The 25094-nt window shown below is 56.2% G+C and overlaps 1 protein-coding gene across 5 annotated transcripts in view; it reads right to left on the bottom strand.

Annotated features, from left to right (window-relative positions):
• Positions 1-444: 444 nt before the first annotated feature.
• The window catches only part of CRHR1 (corticotropin releasing hormone receptor 1), a 50622-nt gene continuing 25972 nt past the window's right edge, over positions 445-25094 (bottom strand). For 2 of the 5 annotated variants that reach the window (XM_008012243.3, XM_008012244.3), the window contains exons 3-13: positions 19166-19285; positions 14281-14366; positions 6958-7064; positions 6081-6201; positions 5719-5872; positions 5346-5406; positions 3070-3142; positions 2743-2828; positions 2433-2568; positions 2234-2275; positions 445-1655 (exon numbers count right to left, since the gene is read on the bottom strand). In XM_008012243.3, coding sequence (XP_008010434.1) covers positions 1515-1655; positions 2234-2275; positions 2433-2568; positions 2743-2828; positions 3070-3142; positions 5346-5406; positions 5719-5872; positions 6081-6201; positions 6958-7064; positions 14281-14366; positions 19166-19285 — 1127 coding nt within the window. In that variant the 3' untranslated portion in view covers positions 445-1514. The other 3 variants (XM_037993909.2, XM_037993908.2, XM_008012246.3) reach the window with 3 other exon arrangements.

Genomic DNA, 25094 nt, shown 5'->3' on the forward strand with positions numbered 1-25094 from the left:
TTATGGTGCCCAAGCGGAGATAGCTGCATTTCTGGCCTGTCCGGTGGCCCAGCACCCTAATTCTGCTTCCCATTCCTCAGCTCAGCTCCTGCCCAGGGCTGGGACACACTCTTGTCTCCTTTGTTCCTTCCCCTGACCCATGGTGTCCCTCCTCTGCATCCTTAACCCTGGTCCTCCTCTCCCTCTACTTGACCTCCTCACAACAAGCTGTCCCTAACTAAGGGGGCCCTGGCCAGATCCACCTGTTCCTCGAAGCCCTCCCTTCTGCCCTCACCCCTCTCCTGGCCCTCGGGGGCTCTCCTGGCACTATCCTTGCCGGGGTGAGAGTGGGGTCAGGTTTCCCAGCAACACAGCAGCCCCTGAAAGCTGGGAAATGGCTCCCACTTCTGTGAAACACCCTCTCCATCCAGCCCCCTGTGGAGTCCAGGCCTTCACAAATGCTGGTTGAAAAGATAAATATTATTATTTATACCAATCACCCGCCTCACAGCCGATACCCTCATCTTCTAGTGCCCTCCAAAGCCCTGCTCTGGCTGTCCAGTCCCTCTGGACATGGGCAGGTCAGTGGGGGCTGTAGCTGGTCCACACCTAGAGTGTAAGCAGCATGTTGTCCCAAGAGCCACTTGGGCAGGAACCTTCTCCTGGCTTGTTTAGCTAGTGGTCCTGCCCCAGAGGCCATCCGGGGCTACAAGCTCTGCCCCAGAGGCTGGGGCTGGGATACCCCTGGCTCTTGCTCACAGGCCACTCTGCCCACTCCAGCCCCCTCTTCTCACAAAAGAGGAAAAGGGGCAGGAGGTGACTGGTGTGGGGTGAGGGTACTGCCTGTGGTGAAGTGAGGGGCAGCTGGCCTGGCCTGCAGGGTAGTAAATGTTCAGGATGAAGGCAGCGAGGCAGGGCATTGCTGGTGGCAGTGCCACAGTGTCAATGAGGTTCTGGAGGCCTGGGGGGTGACTCTAGTGCTGTGGCCACACGTCTGATGATGACACCTGACTTCTGTCTCCAGGGTTCCTGAGCGAGGGCCCTTGGTTCCCAGTGGTGTTGGAAGGCATCACCAAGGTCCAGAGGCATCATCGTGGTGAGTCAGAGGCTGTCACAAGTTGCCCATGATGCCCCAGGGCACCAAACGGCCTCCCCACAGTTGCTGAGGGCAGCCCCAGGTCCCAGTGGGCTGGACTTGTGCTCTGGGAGAAGACAGCCTTGGAGGGACGCGCGTGCTGCTGTGGATGTCTAGCAGCCCATTTCCATTCATTTCCACGTCCCTTCTCCAGGGAGGACTGGGCAGGGAAGCCAGAGGCCCCGGGACTGGCCCAGTCCTGTAGATGACTTTCCACTCATGAGCTACAGTCCTGCACAGCTGCAGGGGGAGAGTGGCCCCCCAGGCTGTCAGTGCCAGCTGCTCCTGGGGGAGTGGGCATGAGACCTAACAGGTCGCCTCCACAGGCAGGGTGGTCAGGGAGCCTGGCCATCATCCCCCCAGCCACAGCTCTTTGGGGGCTGCTCCATGACCTGCCAGCTCAGACTGCCGTGGACTGCTTGATGCTGTGAAAGCTGACACGGGTGGGGGAGGTGGGGATGGACATGGCGCGGGCCACTCGGGCACGGATCGAGTGCTTGTCCTGCCACCGGTGCCATCTCTTCCGGATGGCAGAGCGGACCTGCGGGCACAGAGAGGAGCACGACATCTGAGCCTGGGGTTCAGGACCCCCTCCCTCCCCTGGGTCGCCACGAGCAGCTGTGCAGGTAAGAGGCTGTGCAGATCTGCTGAGTACACAGAAGTCCTCAGGAGGGGACAGCACTCACAGCCTTAACATGGCTGCTTTGCATATTTGCCGGAACAGGTTTCTCAAGTGTCCTGGGGAAGGGGCACCCTTTTCTAACCCACACGAAGGCACCATATGGCCTTTGCCATCAAGGCTTCCTGCTCTCAACCCACACATATCCCCTGCCCAGGGCTCAGCCCTTCCTGGTTTTCACAGGCTCATCAAAGATACTGGAGCTCTGGCTTCTAGCCTGGTGCCAGCAGCCTCTGAGAGCAAAGGAGAGGGCTGTCACTGTGGGAGTGGACAGGTGGGAGGGGCCGGCCTGGGGCTCCCAGCGGCATCCCCCTAGGGACCTAGGAGGAACAGGGAGGGAGAGAGCCAGCCCTGGGAGGGGAGGAGAAGGCTCTAGACTATCGCCAGCCCCAACAGGCCTTGCAGCCCTGAGCCCCGCCGCAGGGCCCCCAGGTCCTCACCTCACTGTTAAGGAAACAGTAGAACACAGACACAAAGAAGCCCTGGGGAGGAGAGAGGAGGCGTCAAAGGTCGGTCACAGGTATTGCCCACCCAGCCTCTGGGCTGCCCCTTGCTTCTCCCTGGCCTCCTACCCTCCAGGCATCTGCTTGGGAGAATCCCCACCCAAGGAGGTGCCAGTGTGCCCCTCCAGGGCTGTACCTGGAAGGATTCCAGGAAGGAGTTGAAGTAGATGAAGACGACCCGGGAGACCTCATCCTCCCCGGGATTGACGAAGAACAGCATGTAGGTGATGCCCAGGAGGGGCAGCAGCACCAGAGTGGCTTTCACAGCCTTCCTGGGGTGGGGTGGGTGGGGAGGCTTGGAGTCACAGCCCACCCCAGGACTGGCTGCCCGCTGGCTCAGCAGAGGGCCAGGTCAGGGGAGGGAGTGGCAGGTCTCTGGCACGTGAGAGGCATGGGGAGCAGGGATTTCATCAGGGGGAGGCCTGGGGGAGGTGGTACCCGGTTACCTGTACTGAATGGTCTCAGACGTGGTGGATGCCCGGAGCTTGGTCATGAGGATGCGGACGATATTGAAAAGGAAGATGAAATTGATCTGCAATTTGAGCACACCAGCGGGCTGGAGTGTGCAAGAGGCTGGGGACCCAGGCTTCTCAGCTCTGTTCTCAGTGTTCCTGCTGTTCTCCCTCCTCCTCAGGAGCAGCTGCACATCCTTGGCCCATGCCCCCTCCTTGGGTGGCCCCCACCTCTAGGCAGAGGGGTCCTTTCTGTCCACGGTTGGCATTGATCGCCCCTCCCCACTGGGCCCTGTCTCCTGCCCCTACCCAGGTTCTTACCAGCAGGACCAGGATCATGGGGCCCTGGTAGATGTAGTCGGTGTACACCCCAGGCCTTTTGCCAAACCAGCACCTAGAAGGCCACAGAGGAAAGGGGAGGAGGGGTCATCTGCATCTGCCTCGGTGGCATGGGGAGGGACTGTGCTTGGCCAGGACAGGACTGGGGCTGGAAGCCAGGAGGTAGATGTCCCAATTCCAGCCCTGGCAGAAGGTCAAGTCACTTGATCCCACTGCCAAGCTTCAGTTGTCCCATCTGCAGAATGGACAGCATCCTCTGTGATGAGATGCAAAGTTGGAAGCAAGCATCAGGGCAGGAGGCAGACAGTGGGAAAGACTGAGTGGCTGGGAGCGGGCATGGGCTCAATACATAGGCTGCATCCTTGGCTCCTCCTCACGGTCCCCTGGCTGTGGCTGAGGCCCAGCATGTCCTCTGGGGGACTGCTGGTGGGAGTGGCACCACACCTGTCACCCAGTGGGCACCCAGCAGTTCTCAATCTCAGCCTGAACCTGTCCAGTCGCAGCCCGAACGACCTTGAGAGGAATATTTGCACAGGTTCTACCTGCTGCAGGGGGTAATTGCTTTGCATTTTCCTGAGTGTCCCTCCAGGAAGCTCCAGGGAGGCCTGGGGAGTGGGTGGGGACCAGACAAACTGGAAGCCCTTACGTCTTCGTGGGTAAGAAGACCCCCAGTGGCTAGATCTCATAAGCCAGAAATTGAGATTTGTATATGAAACCTTTGGATTTTTTAAAGGTTGGCTACAAAATCGAGTTTCCAGAAAACACCCTGCCGGCCACACACAGCTTCTGAGGGCTGGGTCCAGTCCTTGAGCCTCTGGTCTGCAAGTTCGTTTCTGCTTTCTCACACCCAGATCCCCTCTGTTGCAGTGTTGAATTCTCACCACCAGGTGGGGCTTCAGAGCCGCTCAGACTCACTTTCTCCTTTAGCCCAAACAGTTTTTGTTTTGCTTTGTTTTTTGAGGCTTGTGGAGTCTCGCTCTGTTGCCCAGGCTAGAGAGCAGTGGCACGATCTTGGCTCACTGCAACCTCTGCCTCCTGGATTCAAGAGAGTCTCTTGCCTCAGCCTTCCCAAGTAGCTGGCACTACAGGTGCGCACCACCACACCCAGCTAATTTTTGTATTTTTTTTTTTAGTAGATATGGGGTTTCACCATGTTGGCCAGCCTGGTCTCAAACTCCTGACCTCAAGTGATCCGCCTGCCTCGGCCTCCCAAGGCCTCAGCTAGCCTGAGTCAGGAGGGAGTCAACCTCATAAACACGCAAGATAATCTTCCAGGCTCCTCTGTCAGCCCAATGAAGCCATGCAGGCCCCCTCCCCTCCGTGGGGGGAGGAGAGGGCTTGTCACTGTGGTGGAGGCCACTTGGACGCCAGGTCAGTCAGTCAGATAGGTTCCTGGGAACACCTGTTTGGCAAAGAAGGTCCTGGGGCTCCCCTGCCATCCATGTCCACCTTTTCTGCCTCCCTCTCTCTCAGTGGTTCTCAATCTTAGCTGCACATTAGAATCACCTGGGCAGTTTTCAAGACTTCTGGGTGCCAAGCCACACCAAAGACTAATTACACCTGACTCTCTGGCGGTGAAGCCTGGGCACTGGTACTTTTCAAAGCATCCCAGGTGATTCTAATGTGAGCCAAGGCTGAGCACCACTGCAGCAGAAATCAAGTTTCCAGGCATGACTGGAAACACCTGAGTCCGTTTCATAAGGAACCAAAGAACTTCAGAGCTGGAAGAAGCCTCTGGGATCATCTAGGTCCACTTCTGTTAAATTCACGGACTTTTCTATTAAGATGTCTTAGTATTACTAGAACACATTTATACAGCATTTGCTCTATGTGCCAGGTCCGATTCTAAATGCTTAATATAGATGGACTGATATGACTCCACAACAGCCCTTTGAGGCAGTAGTATGTCCATTTTACAGATGAGGAAACCGAGGCACGCTGCAGTAATCCGTCCAAGGTCACACAGCTATTTAATGATGGAGCCACGATTCTGAACCTGGGCAGTCTGGCTCCAGGCTGCTTCCTGTGTAAGCTCAAGGCAGATAAAGGAGGCTGGATCCTGCTTGTCCAGTCCCACCCAGGCAGAGCACAGGCAGGGACCCTCTGAATGAGTCCAACCCCCCAGATCCCTCCCTTTACAGATGCAGAAGCCATGGTCCTGAGGGGAAAGCCAGCATGGCCCAAGGCCCTTGGGAGTGTCACCAAGCTAGGCTGGGAGCCTAAACCTTGGGGGCAGGAAGGGAAAGGAAGTGACTTACTTCTCATTGTCGTAGTACAGCTTCCCAATGGCCCAGGCCACAATGATGGGGAAGGGCACACCTGGGGGAGAGATGGGCTGTCACAGAGCCCTCAGCGGGGGCTGGGGGATGTGGGCCTGGAGGACCCCAGTGCAGCCCAGGCTCCAGGGGGTCTAGGGTTACCCAGGGTGGATCTCAAACTCACACATCTCCTTCAAGGTGCTCCTGCTGCCCCCCACCCCCAAGACGAGCAGAGGGCTATGGCGCACACCCCACTGCCCCAACCCGACCTCCATCCCTCAGGCCCCCCAGCACTCTGGCCTGAGTCTGGGTGAGGAGACGGCAGCACGGCGGCTGCCACTGCCCAGGCCGGGGAGGTGGCTGCCCAGCTCACCCCAGCCGATGCAGATGAACATCCACTTGCGCAGCCGGTCGGTGGAGTAGGTGAGCACGATGGCTGTGTGCAGGTAGCAGCCCTCACCGAACATCCAGAAGAAGTTGGTCACGTGGAAGTAGTTGTAGGCGGCGGTCACCAACCTGCACCAGCCCTGCCACCCCACCCCCAACCAAAGATGATGATGGGGGGCAGGGGCGGCACCAAACCCTGGCCCTGGGCCTCCCCCAGGCAGGACGGGGCACACCCTGGGATCCCACTCCTGTTCTGTGGGCTCCTCCTCTGCAGGGCAGGCCCACCTGGGCCCCTTCTCTGACGTGGGTTTGGCCTGACCTGCTCCCCGCTCCCCCGCCAGGACGCACCACGTTGCTCTGGTGGACCTCAGGGCTCATGGTTAGCTGGACCACAAACCAGGTGGCGTTGCGCAGGATGAAGGCGGAGATGAGGTTCCAGTGGATGATGTTTCGCAGGCACCGGATGCTCCTGGTGCAGCAGGGCAGGTGGATGATGGGAGCGACAGGAGAGAGAGGATAAGGGGCAGACCACCCACATCACCCCAACCCAGATGTGTAGATGAGGAAACTGAGGCACAGCGTAGGGCTGACTGGCCAAGTCACACAGGGAAGTGACAGCAAGGCTCTCCTAATGCCCCATGGAGCCCTTCCTGCCTGCAACCCACCCAGACAAAAGCCCCAGGCTCTGCCTGGCACTCCATGGACCAGGACAGCTGGCTTCCTGGGGATGCCTGTTTCCCCTGGGGGTGCCTTCCACTCCCTGCCATTCCAGGATGGACAGTCACAGGGGTCAGCCTTGCTCCCAGCCTCCAGCCCTGGTGCTCAGCTCCTGATCCCAACCATCCCCATCCCTGGCTCTGCCACCTGCATCCTTGGCGGTAGTGCTGGGGCCCAGGTACTTTCGAACCTGAAATGGGGCACCACTCCATGGAGCCCCCACCTCCAGGGCTCCATCTGCCTGGTCACCCCAATGGGTGCAGCCCGGCCTGGGTGTGGGTGACATAAGACAAGCTTTGTCCCTCCCCACCATTCCAACAGCTACTGGGGAGGGGGCATAGCGGCTCTGCCAGAGGTTCCCGGAGACCTGAGACTCTCGGATAAGCCAGCCCTTGCCACCCTCTCCCAGCAACCCCCACCCCGACCTCGAGCTGCTCCTCTCACTTCCCCACCCTGCTCCTGCTCTAGGGCCCGGGGACAAGAGGACGAAGTGCTGGGGTCTTCTCACCTGAGCCGCAGAAAGAGGACAAAGGCCACCAGGAGGGCCACCAGGGAGATACAGTGGCCCAGGTAGTTGATGATGACTGCGACATGGTAGTGCACCTTGCTTTTTTTCTGGAGCAGGAGAGAGGGGCAGAGGTGAGCCTTCTGCACAGCCATGCCCTTGCGCCTGCTGGATGGGAGCCGCTCTATGACAACATCGCCTGGGGGTGGCTGGGACGGAGCAGGTCATGATCTCAAGGGCCACTCACCCTTCCTGAGTACCTGCTGTGGGTCAGGCCTCGCTGCAGAGCAATGCTGTCCAGTTTGAGGCTCTGTCTGTCCCTGAATCCCATGCTCTGTTCACTGCTCTGTGTTGTGTCTGAGTCTCCACATCACGTGGGATTCCCCACTCCACACAGACGCCCCCTCTGCACGCACAAGCGTGTGTGGCCGGCTCGCAGGTGCGCCCTCACAGTCGCATCTGCCCATGCTGCCACCCGGTCGGAACACCAGGTGGACCTCTCAGCTGCAGAGACACCAACCTCCTGGGATTTGTCTTCTCCACCCATTTCTGAACTGAGTCACCACCTTCTCGGCCGCCCTTGAATCCCTCCTGCTGCAACGCCGCCTGCTCCTGTGAGCGAGGAGGGGCCGGGCAGCTGCTGGGCTCTGGCATCCACAGAATCAGCCGAAACCACAGAAAAGTCTCCTTAGGCTCCATAACTCACTTTCCAGGGCCTTCCCCATCCCTGGCCCAAGGGGATCTGTGCAAAGTGAGCAGGATCCTCTCCCAGGACTGGAACACATTCCCCGGGTTTATTTCCTAATGAATTTAATATACTGATGGAGGTCACTGCCCTCCTCTTTACAGCAATCTTAAGTTCCAAGAGTGATGAAGCCTTCCCATTTACAGAGGATTTTCATATCTGTTATCGTCTTAAACCATCAGGGCAACCCCATAGTGGGAGCCGGGAGGGCTTCTGGGCTTTAGTTTGTAGGAAAACAGCACAGAGGTTATGTTGACGCACTGGAGGTCGCGCAACTTCAAAACCACCTCTTGCCTGCATGTGCAGATTGGCAAGGTACAAAGGCTGCAAACAGGTCCCCAGCCTATAATAGGGGACTGGCCAGTCCCCATGCCCAGCTCTCTGCAGACTCCTGCCCCAGAGCAAAGCCCTCATCCACACTTTTATAGGTCCCAAGAAGCAGGGCCTAGAAACCAAGAGCTTGACATGCATTCGAACTCCGAAGCAGTGTGTGAGTGAAGGAAGGAAAGACAGGTGTTGAAAAGCAGGTGGCTTTGGGAAAGGAGGGGTCCCTGGCAGCACCTCCCTCCCTCCCCGTTTCCAGGCTCTGGGGTGGGGCTGAATGATCATGAGGCACAGAAGCGGGTGACATGCAAGTGCTGAGAAGTGGTGAGCTCACAACGGCCCTCATCATCCTCTCAGAGCCACCAAGGAGCTACTCCACAGGCCTTCCTGTTGGAATTACAGAACCCACATGAAATCAGAGGTCAAGTCCAGTCCTATCCACCAGGCATCCCAGGAGTAGCCAAGACCCTATGCCCAGTTCCGCCCGACCACCAAGGCCCTTCTGAAGGGGCATCCTCATCGGGAACCTCTTAGGTCCAGAGGCTCCTACAGAAGCTCTGTTCTCAGAGCTGGTTTCCCGGCAGAGGCTTTCTGGAACATGGCAGGAAATTACATTAACAACTCCAGCCTCCAAAGGACTGGGATCCAGGGAGGTGTAAACAAAGGCAGGAGAGAGACAGAGGGGAGTGAGGAGAGGGGACCCATCACCCATGCAAGTGGGGGGGTCTCTAAGCGCCTGGCGGCAGATGCCCCAATCCGGAGGCTCCGGAAGATATGCACGCATCACAGGCTGTCTGGAGCTGGTATTTAATATCCTTTTATTAAATTTTCCACAAATCCATGCTGAGAAGCCCCTGGGTAATGACAGCATGTGTGGAGCCGAGCATGGCATGACACCCTGGCCTTGTTCACAGGCCCAGGCTGGGCGGGAGGGGACAGTGTGCAGGCAGACCATTCACTGCCACCTGCCAGGCCCCACCTCGCTCCTGAGTCAGGCCGTACCAGGCCCTTGGGGTTGGAGTGGGGAGGAGTCATCTATTAAGCACCTGCTGTATGCTGAGCATTGTGCCAGGAGCTCTGCAGATGCCACTGCTTTTCTTTCCCACAGCTGCCCTTGGAGACTGCTCCTCTCATCCCAGTTCTTCCCGTAGAAGAGACTGAATAATTGGCCACGCCATGCAGCCGGCACCTGGAACCTGGGCCTGCCTGGCTTTGAAATCCCTCTTTTCCTGGTTTCCCAGGGACATTTCTTTTTTTGGGTGGGGGAGGGATGGAGTCTCACTCTGTCGCCCAGTCTGGAGTTGTGCAGTGGCAGGATCTTGGCTCACTGCAGCCTCTGCTTCCTGGGTTCAAGTGATTCTCCTGCCTCAGCCTCCTGAGTAGCTGGGATCACAGGCATGCGCCACCACGCCCAGCTAATATTTTGTATTTTTTGGTAGAGATGGGGTTTCGCCATGTTGCCCAGGCTGGTCTTGAACTCCTGAGCTCAGGCAATCCAACTGCCTTGGCCTCCCAAAGTGCTGGGATTACAGGCGAGAGCCACCGCCCCCAGCCCCCTGGGAGATTTCTGGGGGGGCAAGCAGGAATTGAAAGCAGAGGCACTTTCTGGGGTGGTCTCGCTCCATTTTGGGCCCAGGAGCCTCGGGGGACCTCCTGCTGGGAGGATAGCACCCATGAGGGCTTTTGCCCAAGAGCCTGAGAGGGAGAATCAGGCGAAACCATTCCCAGAGGACAGTCTCAGTGTGGCTCCCTGAGCAGTCGGGCCTGGGCCAGGTTCAAGCCCTCTCTCTTATTGGTCACATCAGCATGATGCAACCTGAGAAACAGCTTGAGAAGACAACTGGAGAGACAGCCTGAGGGATGGCTGCCGATACCCTGAGACAAATACATCCTGCATCACCCAGACAGAAGCCAGTGACACTGTGACATTTCCAATAACAACCAGAGTTCTGGACAGCATTATTTAGAGAGACAGCAAAGCCTTAAAAGGCACCTAGAAACACCCTGAGAGGTGGCCAGTGACACCTGGAGAGGAGAGTCAGCAGCACCCCCAGGCACAGCCAGTCACACACTGACCGACGGCCACGATAACAGCAAAGCAGCTGGGATGTCCAAAGGACAAATGGGCACAGCTACCCCTGGGGCCCTGACCAGTGCTCCCTCTCCGTCCAGTCTGGAGACCTGAGACCAGCAGGCACCCCGCCCTAAGGAGGGTGGCACAGCATGGTACTTGGCAGAGGTCACTCTGCTGTACCCTCAGTGACCTGAATTGAATAAGCAATTAGTGCGCGGCTGACTCTGACACCACCTCGTCCCAGGCGCTGCAGTGCCAGACCCGTCCCGATGCCTCTCTGGGATGGTGGCAATGAGACCTCCCTTCCAAGCTCCCGCCGGTGCCCACTCCATTCTGGCACCTCCTCTCCACTGAAGTTGCCAGAGCTACTCCTCTTACCCCACAGTGGGCACTCACTCCAGTCCCTCCGTCCTCAAAGGGCAGCCCCTGGCCCAGCAGCAGCACACAGAGGAGCTCGCAGAGATCTTGAGGAAAGTGGAATGTGTGCCCTACGCTAGGCCCACGGAATCGGAGCTTCGTTTTAGGAAAAAGCACCTTTACAGTTCAGAAGCCCTGGTCCAACCACTGCCCACCTCTCCCCAGACGGTGAGCAATGAACCTTGGCCCACAAACCCAGACCCCAGGTTCCTTTTCATGTCCCACCAGTGTGCCCTCCCAGACTGCGCCTGAGGCCCAAGCTCCTGTGCTCAGCAGAGTGTGGGGAAAGGGAATAGAGTGCGTGCAAGTGTCGGGTGGGTGGGGGAAGGTCGGACAGTGGGGAAGGGAGTGAACAGTAGCGGCGGGAGGTGGTTGGGGGAGGAGAGGGTGCTGATACGGGGAGCAGGTGTAGGGGTTGTAATGGGGGCTCAGTGCCATCCCCGGGCCAGCCATGCATGCAACAGGCTCCCCAGTTGCGGGCCTGTTCCCTGGTGGTGCTGGCTGCGGGCAGATCTCCTGGGGTGCCTGGCCTTGGGGTGCCCTCGCAAGTCCCATTTCACAGGCGGACTTCTGCGAATCCATTATCTGCAATACCCCAGGGCGCTGGAGCTTAATTAGGGCTTAGCCCAGGCCCAGAGCTGAGAAACCTACCACTCAATTAATTGGCTACTTTCCTCTGCAGTTCTGGGAGAGGTCTGGCGAGGCTGGGGGCTGGCAGAAGGGAATGGCATTTTCACTAATTAAATTAATCGATTACCCAGAGTGCTAGGCACCAGGCCAGCAGGGGCTGCAGAGGAAAGAGGCGGCAGAGCCAGGCATGGATGGGCTGGGGGGTGGGGCAGGTCACTCCCCCAGGTGTCCATTACAACCTCCCCTGACCTCACAGGGGAGATGAGAGACAGGGGGTGGCAGGTGAATGGAACATCTCCCATAGGCCAAGACAGGCCAATACCACCCTTCCATCCCCAGAAGGCAGGGATCTGAATTCCTGGCCACCAGTTTTGGGAACTTGGTGGGGTTAAGTTGCCTCCTCTAGGTCATGCAGCAGGTTCCCGTTGAAACCCAAACCCTAAGGTCTGTGCTATTCCCACTGCAATGCAAAGAGCGGGCTGATGAGACCGGGCTCCTGATCCTCTTCCTTGTCCTAACCCTGCTGGTGGAGAGAGGGAGAGACCCCTGTCCTGGCAGGGGTGGGCGTTGCAGGGTGGGCCGAGGGTGGCTAACCTACTGCCCTTGAGCCTTTGAAGGGTGCTAGGGAAAACGGGGGCTGCCGAGTGTCCCCATCAGCCAACTGAAAGGAAGGGGCTTACATTAGAGCAGGAGAGACAGGTGAACCACGAAGACCCCGCCCTGACCCTCAGGAGGGTTGAGTGCAGGGCGTGAGGCTGGGACAGACAGTGCGGCCTACAGCCTGACCTCGTGGCTTAGCTGTACCTCCTCAACACTATCCCTCCCTGGCATGGCGTGTGGTCCTGAGTCGCTGACAGCACTGACCCGCTCTTTTGAGCACCGGCCCCGTTTCCTTTTCTCCCACCTCCTCTACTGTGTGCTGGGCTACGGATTCCCCACATCCCTGGACGGTCTTGCCCACTCCCACTCCCCCAGCCAAGGCCATCTCCTCTGGCCCAACTAAGTCTCCTAACCTGGAACCCCACCTCCTTCCCTCAGTCCAGGAAGAGCCCTCCTCCCAATCCCAGGACTTCCCAGGTGGGCTCTCCGTGTGGGTGCTTAGTAAGCTGGGGGTGAAGGAAAGTGATTCTTTATCCTTAACTTTGTTTCACACAGATACCTGGCAGTGGGCAAAGCAGAGCCTGAGCTCCGAAGCCCTGGGTTCCAGGCTCTGACTTACTCTGGCCATGTGATCTTGTGTGAATCAGTCCCCAATTCTGGGTCCCAGTCTGCCCATCTGTAATGTGAACGGGTTGCACTAGATTAGAGTTTCTCACTTTTGCCCCATCAGAAGGCTCCCCTGGGGCACTCATGAAAGACAGATTCCCAGGTCCTCCTTGGACAGTGTGATTTCTTAGGTGTTGGGTGTGGCCCTGGGACCTGTATTTGGACAGGTGCTCTGGGTGATTATTGCTCTGTCGCCAGGCTGGAGTGCTGTGGTACAATCTCGGCTCACTGTAACCTCCGCCTCCCTGGTTCAAGTGATTCTCCTGCCTCAGCCTCCTAAGTAGCTGCGATTACAGGGATGCGCCACCATGCTCAGCTAATTTTTGTATTTTTAGCAGAGATGAGGTTTCACCATGTTGGCCAGGATGGTCTCGATCTCCTGACCTTGTGATCTGCCTGCCTCAGCCTCCCAGAGGGCTGGGATTACAGGCATGAGCCACCGTAGCTGGCCACGTTTTTTTGTTTTGTTTTGTTTTTTAATGGAGTTTCCCTCTTTTTGCCCAGGCTGGAGTGCAATGGCATGATCTTGGCTCACTGCAACCTCTGCTTCCTGGGTTCAAGCAATTCTCCTGCCTCAGCCTCCTTAGTACCTAGGATTACAGGTGTGCACCACCACACCTGGCTAATTTTGTATTTTTAGTAGAGATGGGGTTTCACTGTGTTGGACAAGCTGGTCTCAAACTCCTGACCCCAGGTGATCTGCCTCTGGACGATTCTTATAACCAGGCGGGTCTGGGAACCTCAAGATGGGAGGGAGAGTCTCCAAGGTCTCTTCCAGCTCCGATCTTTAGGCAATGGGATTCTTGGGACTGCCTAGGTCAGTCCGTCTCTTCCACAATCAGAAGCCCTGGCCCTCGGACAGCCTGGAGTGTCCCCCCTTCTGCTCTTTGACCCCCGCCTTCCTCAGCACTGAGGGAGAAAGTGTCAGTGGCAAAGGAGACCGAGGGCAACAGCAATTCCAGGATAGATATATTTGTGCCTCTGCCAAAAATCACCCTTCAAAGATTATTCATTGCAGCACCATTTGTAATAACTGAAGACTGAGAATAAAGACTGGTTTAAATAAATTATGGTTCATTTTGTGATATTATACAAATGCAAAGAGAATGAAGATGCTCTTTATGTACTGATATGGAACCATCTCTAAGATAGATGATTATATGAAAAAAGCAAGGTGTAGACAATGTGCGTAATATGCAACATTCAGGTAAAAACAAAAAAGAATACGTATATATAATTACTCATGTATGCAGAGAATGTCTCTGGAAAGACACTTATGAAATTGGCAAAATGGTTGCCTCTGGGAGGAATCCAGTGGCCGGGGACGGGGTGGGAGGGGACATTGTATTCCCATTTGTACCTGCTGAGTTCTGTGTAAGCAACATCTGCTCAAAAACATTTAACATTTTAAAAGGCTTTCCAAGGGCTTTTTCAAACTGCACTGCTACCTCCACCCCATCCCTGGTTCCCATACAGCCCCGTGGCTGGAACTGGATGTATCTGTCAGGCGTGTGTGGTGGAAAAGGGTGGGACTCCTGTGACCAAGTCTGGTCTCCCTTTGCACCCCCAGGACAGTCCCATGCCCAGTGCAAGCGGCTGCCTGATGAGCACAGGGGGAAGGAAGGAAGGAATAAGGACCTGTCTCATCACCATCAGAGCTTGCCCAGTGCCCCATTGGTCCAGCCCGCCCTCGAGGGTGCCTGCTCATGGGCCATTTCCAAGTCAACAGCTCCAGCTCCCCAGTCAGCTTCGCTAGGGCAGGGCCTTGACATTAGCCTCTGGCTCCCTGACTCCAAGAAGCAGGCACAAAACTCTGCTGGGGACCCTGGACCCCCCTTCATACGGGCAGCCTCATTCGGCTCAGCCTCACCTCCTCATTGAGGATCTCCTGGCACTCGGAGTAATTCACGCGGGCGGCCCAGCTGCCATTGGCCAGGCACTCCCGGTAGCCATTGTCTGGAAAAGGAAGAGAGAGGCAGTGATGGCAGGGCAGCCCCGGCCCCTGTCTGACCATCCTGGCGCAGATGGATGCATCGATGGATCTGTAGATGGCCAGCACGGGCACCTGCTGGCTGGGGGCTATGGAGTGAAGCTGGGGAGAAGGGCTTCCTTACCACCCCCATCTTCCTGCCTCTTTCTGCCCACTGGCCTCCAGCAGGGGTTGGTGGCTCTCCCGATGCCCACCTGTGGACCTGGCTCTGCCCACTCAAGCTGGCACAATCATGCCCACAGGACTGGCCCATGGACAGGCTTGGCCAGCTCCCTGGGCTGTTTCCTTTTAAGTCCTTATGTGGTGGCAGATGACGGGAAGGTGCTCTTCTGAGAAATCTCCTGTTCAGGGGTCTTGTAAGACAGCAAAAAATGGTGAGACCTCATGAGTCAGTTTTCACGAGGCTGGGCATGACACGGTGGAAGGGTATGCGGTGACAGCTCACGTGGCAGGTGGCATGACAGGGCTTCTTGTGGTAGAGCCATCTCACAGAGGCTGCCGTGGGAGGTCCTCCCTGGCCGTGCTGCACATGGGGGCTCAGAGTTCATGGGGCAGATCTTGGGGAAGGTCCCCAGGGGGGCACTTCTCCACAGCGGTCCTATGTTCGAAGGTCGTGGTGGGTGGGTGGGGGGAACATCCATGATGGAGGTCTCTTGGACAGAAAATGACAGGTGACAGGCATGTGTGGGGAGATGTCATCACTCAGGTCTGCCACAGCTGCTCCTAGCCTGGCCCATGTCACTCAAGGAAGAAGGCAGCAGAGTGGTCCAGGGACATATGGAGGTTCATGCAGTCACCGGCCTGGATTGTGGCCCAGAACCTGTCACCTTCTAAGGAGATGGGGAGGGGCCCTGTGAGTCGAATTGATGTCTGACTTTAGGTCCCTGGGATGGGCAGAGCTGCCCAACGTGTTCCCCTCGCCCTCCTTCCTGCCTACCAGGCTCGAGTTCCAGAGTCCTGAAACCCAGCTGGGAAGGGACAGCACGAGTTCTAAATTCCATCTCATCTTCTCTGCTGGCAGAGGTCGCCCCACCCCACCCCGTACCCGGCTCTGGCCTCAGTAGCTCTAAACATGCTTCCTTGAGTTAATTCTGGCTCTGACTCCAGGCAGAACTGCCTGGCAGAGAAATGAAGCCCTGAGCATCTCCCCTGGAGTCTCCCTCACTGTAGGCCTTCCTGTGGCTCCCACTGGCCCTTGGGGCTGGAAGAGGGCTGGGAAAGCTGCTGGAGTCCCAGTCCTTGAGTCTGGAGCCCCATGGGGTAGAACCCTGTGAGGGTCTAGAGGCTGGGGCCCTGGGGCCTGCCCAGCTGCTGCTGTGCTGCGTGAGTGACTTCTGGGGACCCCTTCTCATTTATAAAAGGAGGGGCTGGACCAGCTGATCCCCAAGGGACCATCCAGCCTGGGAGCTGCCTCTGCTGGCAGCATCAGGACAAGAGGGTGATGATAGGGAGCCTGTCCTGGCCTCCAGGGCTGAAAGATAGCCGTGGCCTCTTCTCTCTCGCTCTCCTCCCATCCATTCCCCTCCTAGGTCCCTCTGCTGAGGAGCTGCTCAGCTACAGCTGGCCAGTGGGAGATCTGGCTAAATGGATTTTTAAGGCTCTTCCATGTCAGTGGACTGTAGTCTCGGGGAGCCTCAGGCCCTTGGGCAGAGTTGGTGAAGAGGCTGCTGATTCTCTCCTAATTGCTAAATGAGGGATGAGTTACTGGAGGGCTGAGGCTCACCCAGCAGGTTTTCAGGGAGGTCTGAAGGGAGGCGGAGGTGAGGAACCACGGCAACCCAGTGTCTCTGCCATGGCTGGGAAGTCCTGGGACCACAGACCGCTCTGAAATACCTCCAAGGAAAGGGGCTTGGGGACAGAGATCTGGTTGGAAGGGGTCCGGGGGTGGTGGGATAGGGTGGGGTGGTTCTTGAGTTAAGAGGCAGCATGGAGTAGTGCTAAGAGTGTGGCCCCTGGACCCAGACAGTCTAGGGTCAAATCCTGGCACTACCTTCCACTAGCTGTGTGACCTTGGGCAAATCCCGAAACCTGTCAGTTTCCTCCTCTGTAAGTTAGAGCCTCTGAACAGCGGCTCCTACTTCAAGAATTGAGTATTTTTAGTTAACATGCACAAGGTGCTTGGAACTGTACCTGGCATGTGATGTTGGCTGTTATTTTTATTTTTATTGTCTTGGAGCTATATTTATATAACCTTACACGAGACTCAGAGCGTGTCACTTGTCCCCATCAAAGGGTACTGGTGGATATTGTGGGAGAAACCCCCTTTGCTCAACACCCTTGCCCCCCTTGGCATGTGAGGGAGAGCCAGGAGTCCCGCCAGAGGCTGCGTCACCCAGAGAAAGCAGGCTTTGATGGGGAGAAAGGAGGTGATCTGAAAGAAAGCAGGCCCAACAAGCAGGGAGCCGTTGCCAGGGAGGATGCGACCTCCTTGTCTTTAATTGCTGAGCTGAGCAGTCCTCCCAAAGAATCATGGGAAAATGGATATTTTTGGAAATGCTTCCCATCCCTTTGAAGATCGGATGCAGCAGGAGGGAGGGCATTAGGGAGAAGGCCTAGACGTCCTGGCAGCAACTCATCAGTAAATGGATTAATTAGTGCTTAATGATGAGGTGCAGCTCTGGGTACCCACTTGCAACTGATTGCATGGGCGTGCTCCACCTCATCTGGCGCTGGAGGCACCTGGAAAGGGGTCTTCCAGCCCTGCCCTGACAGACTGACCCCACGTCAAGGGGCCATCACCCCAGCTCCTTTCCTGGGATCACAGAGGGAAGCGCATGGGAGCCTAGAGAGCACCACACCCAATCCTCCTACCCATTCTGCAGGTGGAGAAACTGAGTCCCAGAGAAGGTCTGTGCCAAGGGCTCCTTAACCAGCTGCACATGCAGCTGGAGTGAGAACCTAGGACTCCTGGCTGCCACTTCGGGCAGGGCCAGCAAGTGAAGCGTGTGTCCAGGCACTGAGGGCTGAAAATGTTTATCTGGAGCATGCCAAGTAACCCTTTGCAACGAGAGTAGAGGGAACTCATGGCGGGTGGTCAGGGCTGGCTGCAAAAGGCGACAGGGCCATGACTACAGAGAGCCCGGCAGGTCCCACCCAGGAGCACAGGCCTGACCGCGGAGGCCACAGAAGAGTGGATTCCAAGTGAAGGAGTGACCGACTCAGATCTGAAACCTGAGGCTGGGCAGTGGCGCTGGGGAGTGGGGGCAGGTAGGGCCAGACACGAGAATCACTCTGGAAGTGGACATGACAGGATCTGGTGCCTCCTCCTGGAAGCCCCTCTGATGTGCAGATGCTGCCTCCTTCCTGAGGGCTCCAGAAGGACTCAGCCCCCAGCATCGTAAGAGTTCTCGTCCCTGGGCTGTGACCCTGCCTCCAGGCTCTGAGACCTCTGATAGATTATTAGCCTCTCTGTGCCTCAATTTCCTTATTATAAGATGGGCCTGACTATATTGGGGGCTGGCCAACTGTGCACCCCTTGGACTGACCTGGCCAAGAGGCCCTTCTTCCTTTCTGCACTTCCTCCCCTTGGTCCCCAAGCCCCTCCCAGTGTGTCTTCTCCCTCTCCCAGGTCCCTCCCACGGCCAGGACATGGTACAGACACACGAGGCGCTGGATCTGGCTGCCCCAGCCTCCTGCCCGGCCCTGGCCTCCCAGGTCATTCCCTGGGGAGCCACTCTCTGGCTGGGTCTTCCCACTCCTCTGCTGTAGCCCCTAACTCTAAACCCCCAAATCCATCTGGTAGAGGAAAGAGGGGCAGAAGAAGGACTTTGGGAGTTTCTGAGCTGGCAGACATCTTAGAAGCCAAGCCATCCAGCCCTCTCCATCCTCAGGTGAGGGGCCGAGGGCCAGACGAGGGGCAACAATGTGCTGTGAGGTCACACAGTGAGTCTTGGAGTAAACCACATGGTGTCTGGGCTCACCCCTGTGCCCTCTTGGGGCTCTGAGTTCAAGACCACCAGGACCCAAGGGTGCACACAGGAGGCCCCAATTGCAGGGATCAGGCCCCCAGCCTCCCCTCAGGTAGGTTAGGGCCCCTGGCCCGCAGCTGTTGCTCTCTTGATAAGCAGGGACCTGGGTCATTGACAGGGGAGAGCAAATTAATTCTAAGAGTGGCAGGCGGAATAGCAGGGAGCTGCAAAGCCCAGCCATGGGGGTTCTGGGCCTCCGGGGAGCCAGGTGTTTACATGAGGATCAAGTATCCGATGGACCCTGGGTCAATCCCGTCCTGTCCCCACTCCACCTATGAATCCAGGATGCAAGTTGAGCCCCTGCCTGTGCATCTAAAACTCTGGGTCCCCCGCCTCCTGGCTGGAGGGCCGGGGTAGACCTCAGAACCTCTCGACTTAGGGTTCTTATCCACACAGCTGGGGCTCTGACGATTCCTGCCCTGCTTCACGGTATTACAGCAGGCTCAAACAGACTAACCTGAAGTTTAATGGCAGAAGGGAGTGCTAGACAGACGTGGAAGCAAATTCCAGCTTCACCCCTTACCAGCTGCCAATGGGGCAAGTTCCCTAACCTCCCTGAGCCTCAGGGGCCTTAGTTATAGGAGGCGTGATAGTGTCTTGCAAGGGTATTGTGAGAATCACCAGTAATGAGCACAGGACACTCAGGAGAATACAGCGCTGACCTTTGGAAAACAGGGGCGGTCCCCACAAGAGGTACTACTGTTATTGGCATCATCATTCTTACTTCCCCCACCTCCAAGCTCTCCCCATCCTGTCCCACCTCCCAGCAGATGGTCCACCCTCCACTTCTTCCTTACTTGTGGTGTTGTAGCGGACACCATAGAAAAAGGCAGGGCAGGGCCGAACAACTAGCTGCCCTGCGGGGCTGCGGGGCCAGCAGGTGCCAATGAGGTCCACGGATGCGTTGCACTGCAGTCCTGGGGGCAGAGATGACTGGTAAGGCACAGCAAGATATCCGGCCAAGGCCCCAAGCAGGCAGAGGACATGCCAGAGTTCTGCCCACCTCCCCACTGGTTCCCACTCACACCAACTAGGGACAGGATGACAACAATGACCAGTGCAGAAATGAGCTCATCCTATGCAAAGAAGACACAAGGGGAAGAAATCCGAATCTGATGCTATGGTACTAGGGAGCCAGCATGGGTTCCAGAGCAGAGGAGGAACAGAAATGGCTGGAGGTGGTGTTAAAAGCTAAGGTCCTGGCATTTAGAAGAAGCTTGGGCATGCTTCTGGTCCCCTGCTCTGTAGCCTGAGGACACTTCCTTGGCCCCTCACATGGTGATAGCCTGGAGCTCTGAGACGTCACAGGAACACCCTGGAACAGACCCATCCAACCACTAATCCAGCCCCTCACATGTCTCTGCAATCAAACCACATCTACCCTGGCCCTGCAGGGAAGAACCAGCTGAATAAATTTGGCCCTTCTTCCGGCTGGCCTGTTTCTCCTTCCAGCTGGCCTGTTCCTTCTTCCGGCTGGCCTGTTAACCACACTTACTGACCATACATTGTGTGTACTTTGTTCTGTGCAGAGCCCTAGGACAGGACTGATGGAGAAGTGAGCTATGGAGAGGAAAGGGAGGGAGACAACATCTGGGGGAGTGGAAAGGGCACCGAACTGGGAGTCTGGGCCCACGGCTTCAGAATGGGCTGTGCCACTAATTTGCTGTGTGACCATAGGCAAGTCACTTGCCCTCTCTGGGCCCTAGTGTCTTGTCTTCATCTATAATAAAATAAAGTGGTTGAACTAGATCAGAAATTCTTAATCTCAGCCTACTGGAAACTTCAACAGTTCGCAGAGACCCTGAATGTAATGAAAATATTGGTATATACATGCATTTTAATGGGGAAAGTGGCCCATGGCTTTCATTAGATTCTCAAAGAGGTCTGTGACTCCATGAGATATAAACACCCGAACTAGAAAGAGGATGTCAAAGGCCCCTTCCAAATATTTGCTTTTTGGAAGGGAGAGACAGAGAGAGAGAGAGGATGTTGGAGCAGAGTTGAGGCCCCAGTGACACTTCAGGAGGGGAGGGCGGGTATGGCCTCCAAAGAGTGGGGGCTGGCACAGTCCTGGCACCCCCCTGAGGCTGCCCCTTCTTTCTCTGCCTTTTAGTGCCTCCCTCTGAGTGAGGCTGGCACACCAGTCCTCTTGAGCCCTAGTGTCTCCAGGTTAATAACCTAGAATTGGCACAAGCGTGGACAGACAAGCCAGCGAGGGCCAGGAACCATGAACCAGTGCAGGTGGGGGCAGCCTCTTCGGGCTTGGGCTGAGGCCTTAGCAGCTGCCAAGCCCTGGCTGGGGCCCGCCTGCCATCTCCTCCCCAAATTAGCTTGTCCCCAATCTCTCAGGAAACAGCGCTGGGTTAAATTGGCTTCCTTTCCCTGTTGGACTCAGGGCAGCGCCGAGCAGCACTTGTACCAAATGCTGGTTTTTCTTTCTAATCAAAGCTATTCATAGGGCATTTGTGCAAATCAGGACTCAAGGGGCAGAGGTCTTCAGGCCAAGTGGCTTAATTGAAAGAGAAAGAAATCTGGATTGGGGCTTAATGGACACGAGGTGACTGCGGGCCAGGCGGCTGGAGTGGGCCAAGCCCAGGTGCTGTGCCACAGCGGAGTCTCTGTGAATGTCATCACGGAGTGGCAGTGGAAACAGGGGAGTGATGAAGCAGGGCCATCTGAGGCAAGGGCGTGCCAGGCTGGGATTTTAACCTGTCCTAGATCCTGCTGACAGTGTTGAGCCCGGGGACAAGGACTTGGGGAGAGAGCTGGGAGCATGTGGTTGTGGGGAGGGGAGGATCATATAGGGGCCACGCCCTGCTGTTTCAAAGCTCTTCTTCATCTATTTCGTTCGATCTTCATACATCCAGCAATGTCATTATTTCCTTTTCACAGAGGAAGAAATTGAGGCCCAGGGAAGTTAAGTGACTTTTCCAAGGTTATGGGTCAATGGGTGAAAGAACCAAGTCTCATAGGCAGGTATTTTGGACTCTAAATCTAGTGCTCTTTCCATTATGCCACATTGTGAGTCAGTCACGGGGGTGATGGACAGTTAAGGGGGCAGCAGGAAGGGAGCAGCGTTTGTTGAGGGCTGACTGTGTGCCAGGCACATGTCAGCTGCATGACATATGCCATCTCATTTAATGGCACCATTGTACCTTCCTCAGTAGCTTGCTCATTCACTCCTCACTCATTCATACACACTATCTAGTGAGCTAGGCTTAAATGTAATGTTCCATGTGGCAGCGTCTGGAATGAACACACGGAACACACCCTCTCCGTTAGTGTGGCACCTGCCCTCCCTTCTTCCCTTCCACGGCCAGTCTTCTCGCGACTTGCTTTCGCAAGGTACGGAGGGCAGGAAAGGACTCGGCACCTGCCACAACCAGGACCAGGCCAGAGCCGAGGCAGAAGCCAGCCACTCCGGATGGGCCTTCTGGCCTAGAGAACCTGCACCGGCCACTGCTGGGAGCTCTAAGGGCTCTAACCAAAGGCCTGACCCCGTCCACAGCTGGCTAGGGACGTGAAGACCTTCAAGGGGCAGGCAGGTCAGAAGCCATTTGCCCCTCCTCTGTGGTACGGTTCCCAGCCACCTACTATGCCACCGTGGGTGCTAATTCTCTCTTGTTTTACAGATAAGAAAACTGAGGCCAAAGTGGTCAAATGGCTTATTCCAGGACAATCAGTAAGCAAAGATACTGAGACGGGAGTGGATTTTCAATGCTCATCTTTTGATGCCAGCTCAGGTTGCTGCCCACAGCTGCACAGCTGGCCCTGATCTGGGCAGCTGCCCCTCGAGTGTAGAGCTGCGCCCCGGTCTCGGCCACTTCAGTTCCCCAGCAGCGCCGCGCCTCCCCCTCCCTCCTGGCCCCCGCAGCTCAGAAGGATGCGTAGAGAGGGCGCCCGGAACACAGCATCGGTCGCGATCTTTACATTAAGAGCCCAAAAAATCCTGGAAGGAATTGAAAGTCTGTGTGAGACGGCAAGAAAGGGAGAGAGAGGCTGCAAGAACGGGGAGGAGAAGTCAAATGAAAAGGGACGAGGAAACAAAGTTCCCCCTTCCCCAGTGAAAGGTCAGCGCTCCCACGGGGGTCAGCTGCTGGGGGGGCGGGGGCGGGGAGGGGGCGTGGCCAGAGGCGCGAGGGCCTCAGCCACGAGTGGAGTTAGAGGGGAAGGGACCTAGAGGTCAAGGGCAGGGAGAAGGCAGCAGGACACGGCTTCAGGCGCCACGCTCCTGGCCAGTTGGCACTGTCCACTGGACTTCCCGGCCTGGGACGGCCTCGTGGGCTCGGTGCCTTCCCACAATGCCTCGGGGTCCTGCCCTCTCTGGGCCTTAGTGTCTCTGTGTCTGAAATCCCCACAAGGGATTTCAGATCGCCGTCCTGCGGACACCGGGTCCGGGGAAGAGAGTGGTCGGGGGTGGTCCCTGGGATCCCGTAGGGACAAGGCCTCAGAAGGGAAATGGTGTATAGGACTTGAGGGAGAACATTAGTTGGACACTGCTATAATATATACCAGGCACTGTGAAGGGTGCTTTGCATGACGCAATTCATGCCACTCATTTAAGCCACCTGACTACACCGAGGAGAAGAAAACAGGCAGGGAGGGAGGGAGGTGGGAGGCCAAGTGGGCCAGGAGAGAGGTGGAGAGAGAGAGGAAAGACGAGGGAGAAGACACTAAGGAAGAAATAGGGAGAGGCAGGCGGAAAGTCAGGAGAAGGAGGCACAGAGAAAGATCATTTCACAGGTGCTGGGGACAGAGAGGGTGTCCATCCCCTAGTTGGGAAGGGGAGAAGGCAGGAAGTCCGTTTCTGGGTCACTCAGCTTGATGGCTATAAGGACCTCAAGGACCTTCTGATTCTTAGACCAATGTCCCCTCCCTCCAGTCCCAGTGCCACAAAAGCCTGACCTCTTCTGCTCTCCTGGCAGGTGGAGGTATTTTCCCACTCAGCTGTCATAGTCCTGGGATGAGGAGGAATTTGGACCACAGTAACCCAACCTTGCAAATAGCCAAGCCAATTTACCAGCCAGCTACACAAAGGCAGAGGTGCTGTTAGATGCCAATGCCTCCTGACAGCTCCCTGTCCTGCAGTGCCTCTCCTGGTCAATTAAGGAATAGTGGCTTTGCTCTTTATTTAACAAGTACAGTTGTTTCTCCATATCCATAGGTTTTGGGGAAAAGTACTGAACACGTACAGACATTTTTTCTTGTCATTATTCCCTAAACAGTACAAGTATAATAACTATTTATATTTATATAACGTTTATATTGTATTAGGTATTAGAAATAATCTAGAGATGATCTGAAGTATACAGGAGGATGTGCATAGGTTACATGCAAATACTACTCCATTTTATATCAGTGATTTGGACATCCCTGCATTTTGATATCCATGGGGAGTTCTGGAACCAGTCTCCCATGGATACCAAGAGACAGCTGTTATTTACTGACTACCTAAGAAATGTTCAAGGGGCTTGGGATATAATAATGAATAAAATAAATGCCCTGTCCTCATGGTGCTTACATTCTAGTGGGGAGGCAGCAAACACACACACACACACACACACACACACACGCACGCACAGTCACACACACATTTCTGTTAACCAATGAGAAATACTATGGAGAAAAACTAAGCAGTGCAAAGAGATAAAGGCTGACAAAGGTGCTATTTTAGTGTGGTGTCTTCTAAATTACTACCAATTAAGCAGATACCTAAAGGAAGTGAGGGAGAAAACCTGGGGGGAAAGTGTTCTCGGCAGAGGCAACTGAGAGTAGGAGGGCCCTGGAAGAGGTGTGAGCTTGGTGTGTCTGAGGTGTCAAACTGCTCTGTGGCTCACTCCCTCATTTACAAGGCAGGCAGATGCCTTCAGGGTCTTTCCTGGCTGGGGATGTGGGAGTAGAACCAACCCACTCACCAGCCCTGGTCACCACAGGCCTTCAGGTTGGGGGTGAGCTGCGGGGAATCAAGTGGGCTAAAGTAATGCAAAAACCAGTTCTATATCTTTCTCCTTCCCCACACATGCACAGAACAAATGCATGGGAACTGCATTCTGCTCAGACTGCCTCAAATCCCTGCAAAGCGAGAGCAGAGGAGAGGGGTCAGTGTGGAGGGCTCCACCTGCCAGGGAAGAAACCCTGCCGGGTCAGGGTCCTGGGAGGGTTGCTTTAATGAACAGGTAAGAATCCTTTGAAGGTGGCCTATTTAATGCTGTGCACAATCGGGCACTGACTTCTTCCCCCAAGTAGGTTACACAGTTTGCCTCCCATCAGGCTCAGGGTCCACATGTGCTTGGCAGATCCACCCATGGTGGATAACTTCAGAGGAAGCTGGAACCTGGCTCTGTCTCAGTTATGTCGGGTCTCCCATCAGCGGCTTCTGGAGGTGGGCACTTGGCAGCAGCCCTGTGGCTGGGAAGCCCTTCCCCTATTTGGCTTAAAATCAGGAGGGGGACTCAGCCTAGGCTGTCCAGAGGGGGAGCAGCCAGGTGGCCCAAGGGCAGCCTGTGAAACACACATTCTTGCCCAGTCAGAGGAATGTGCTATGGGATGAATGGGCAGGGCCTCTGCCTGGGTCCCCTGGCATGGAGAGGGTGGCAGAAATCTTGTCTTTGCTCAGCCATCTCATGGCTGAGCTGCCTTCTCTTTGGCTGGGCAGAGAAGAAAGATGCCTGTGTAGGGTGTGTGATCCATTAGGTCAAGAGGATGGCCCTCCTGTCCTGCGGGTTT

Source organism: Chlorocebus sabaeus, chromosome 16, assembly GCF_047675955.1.
Source record: "Chlorocebus sabaeus isolate Y175 chromosome 16, mChlSab1.0.hap1, whole genome shotgun sequence".
Lineage (NCBI taxonomy): Eukaryota > Metazoa > Chordata > Mammalia > Primates > Cercopithecidae > Chlorocebus > Chlorocebus sabaeus.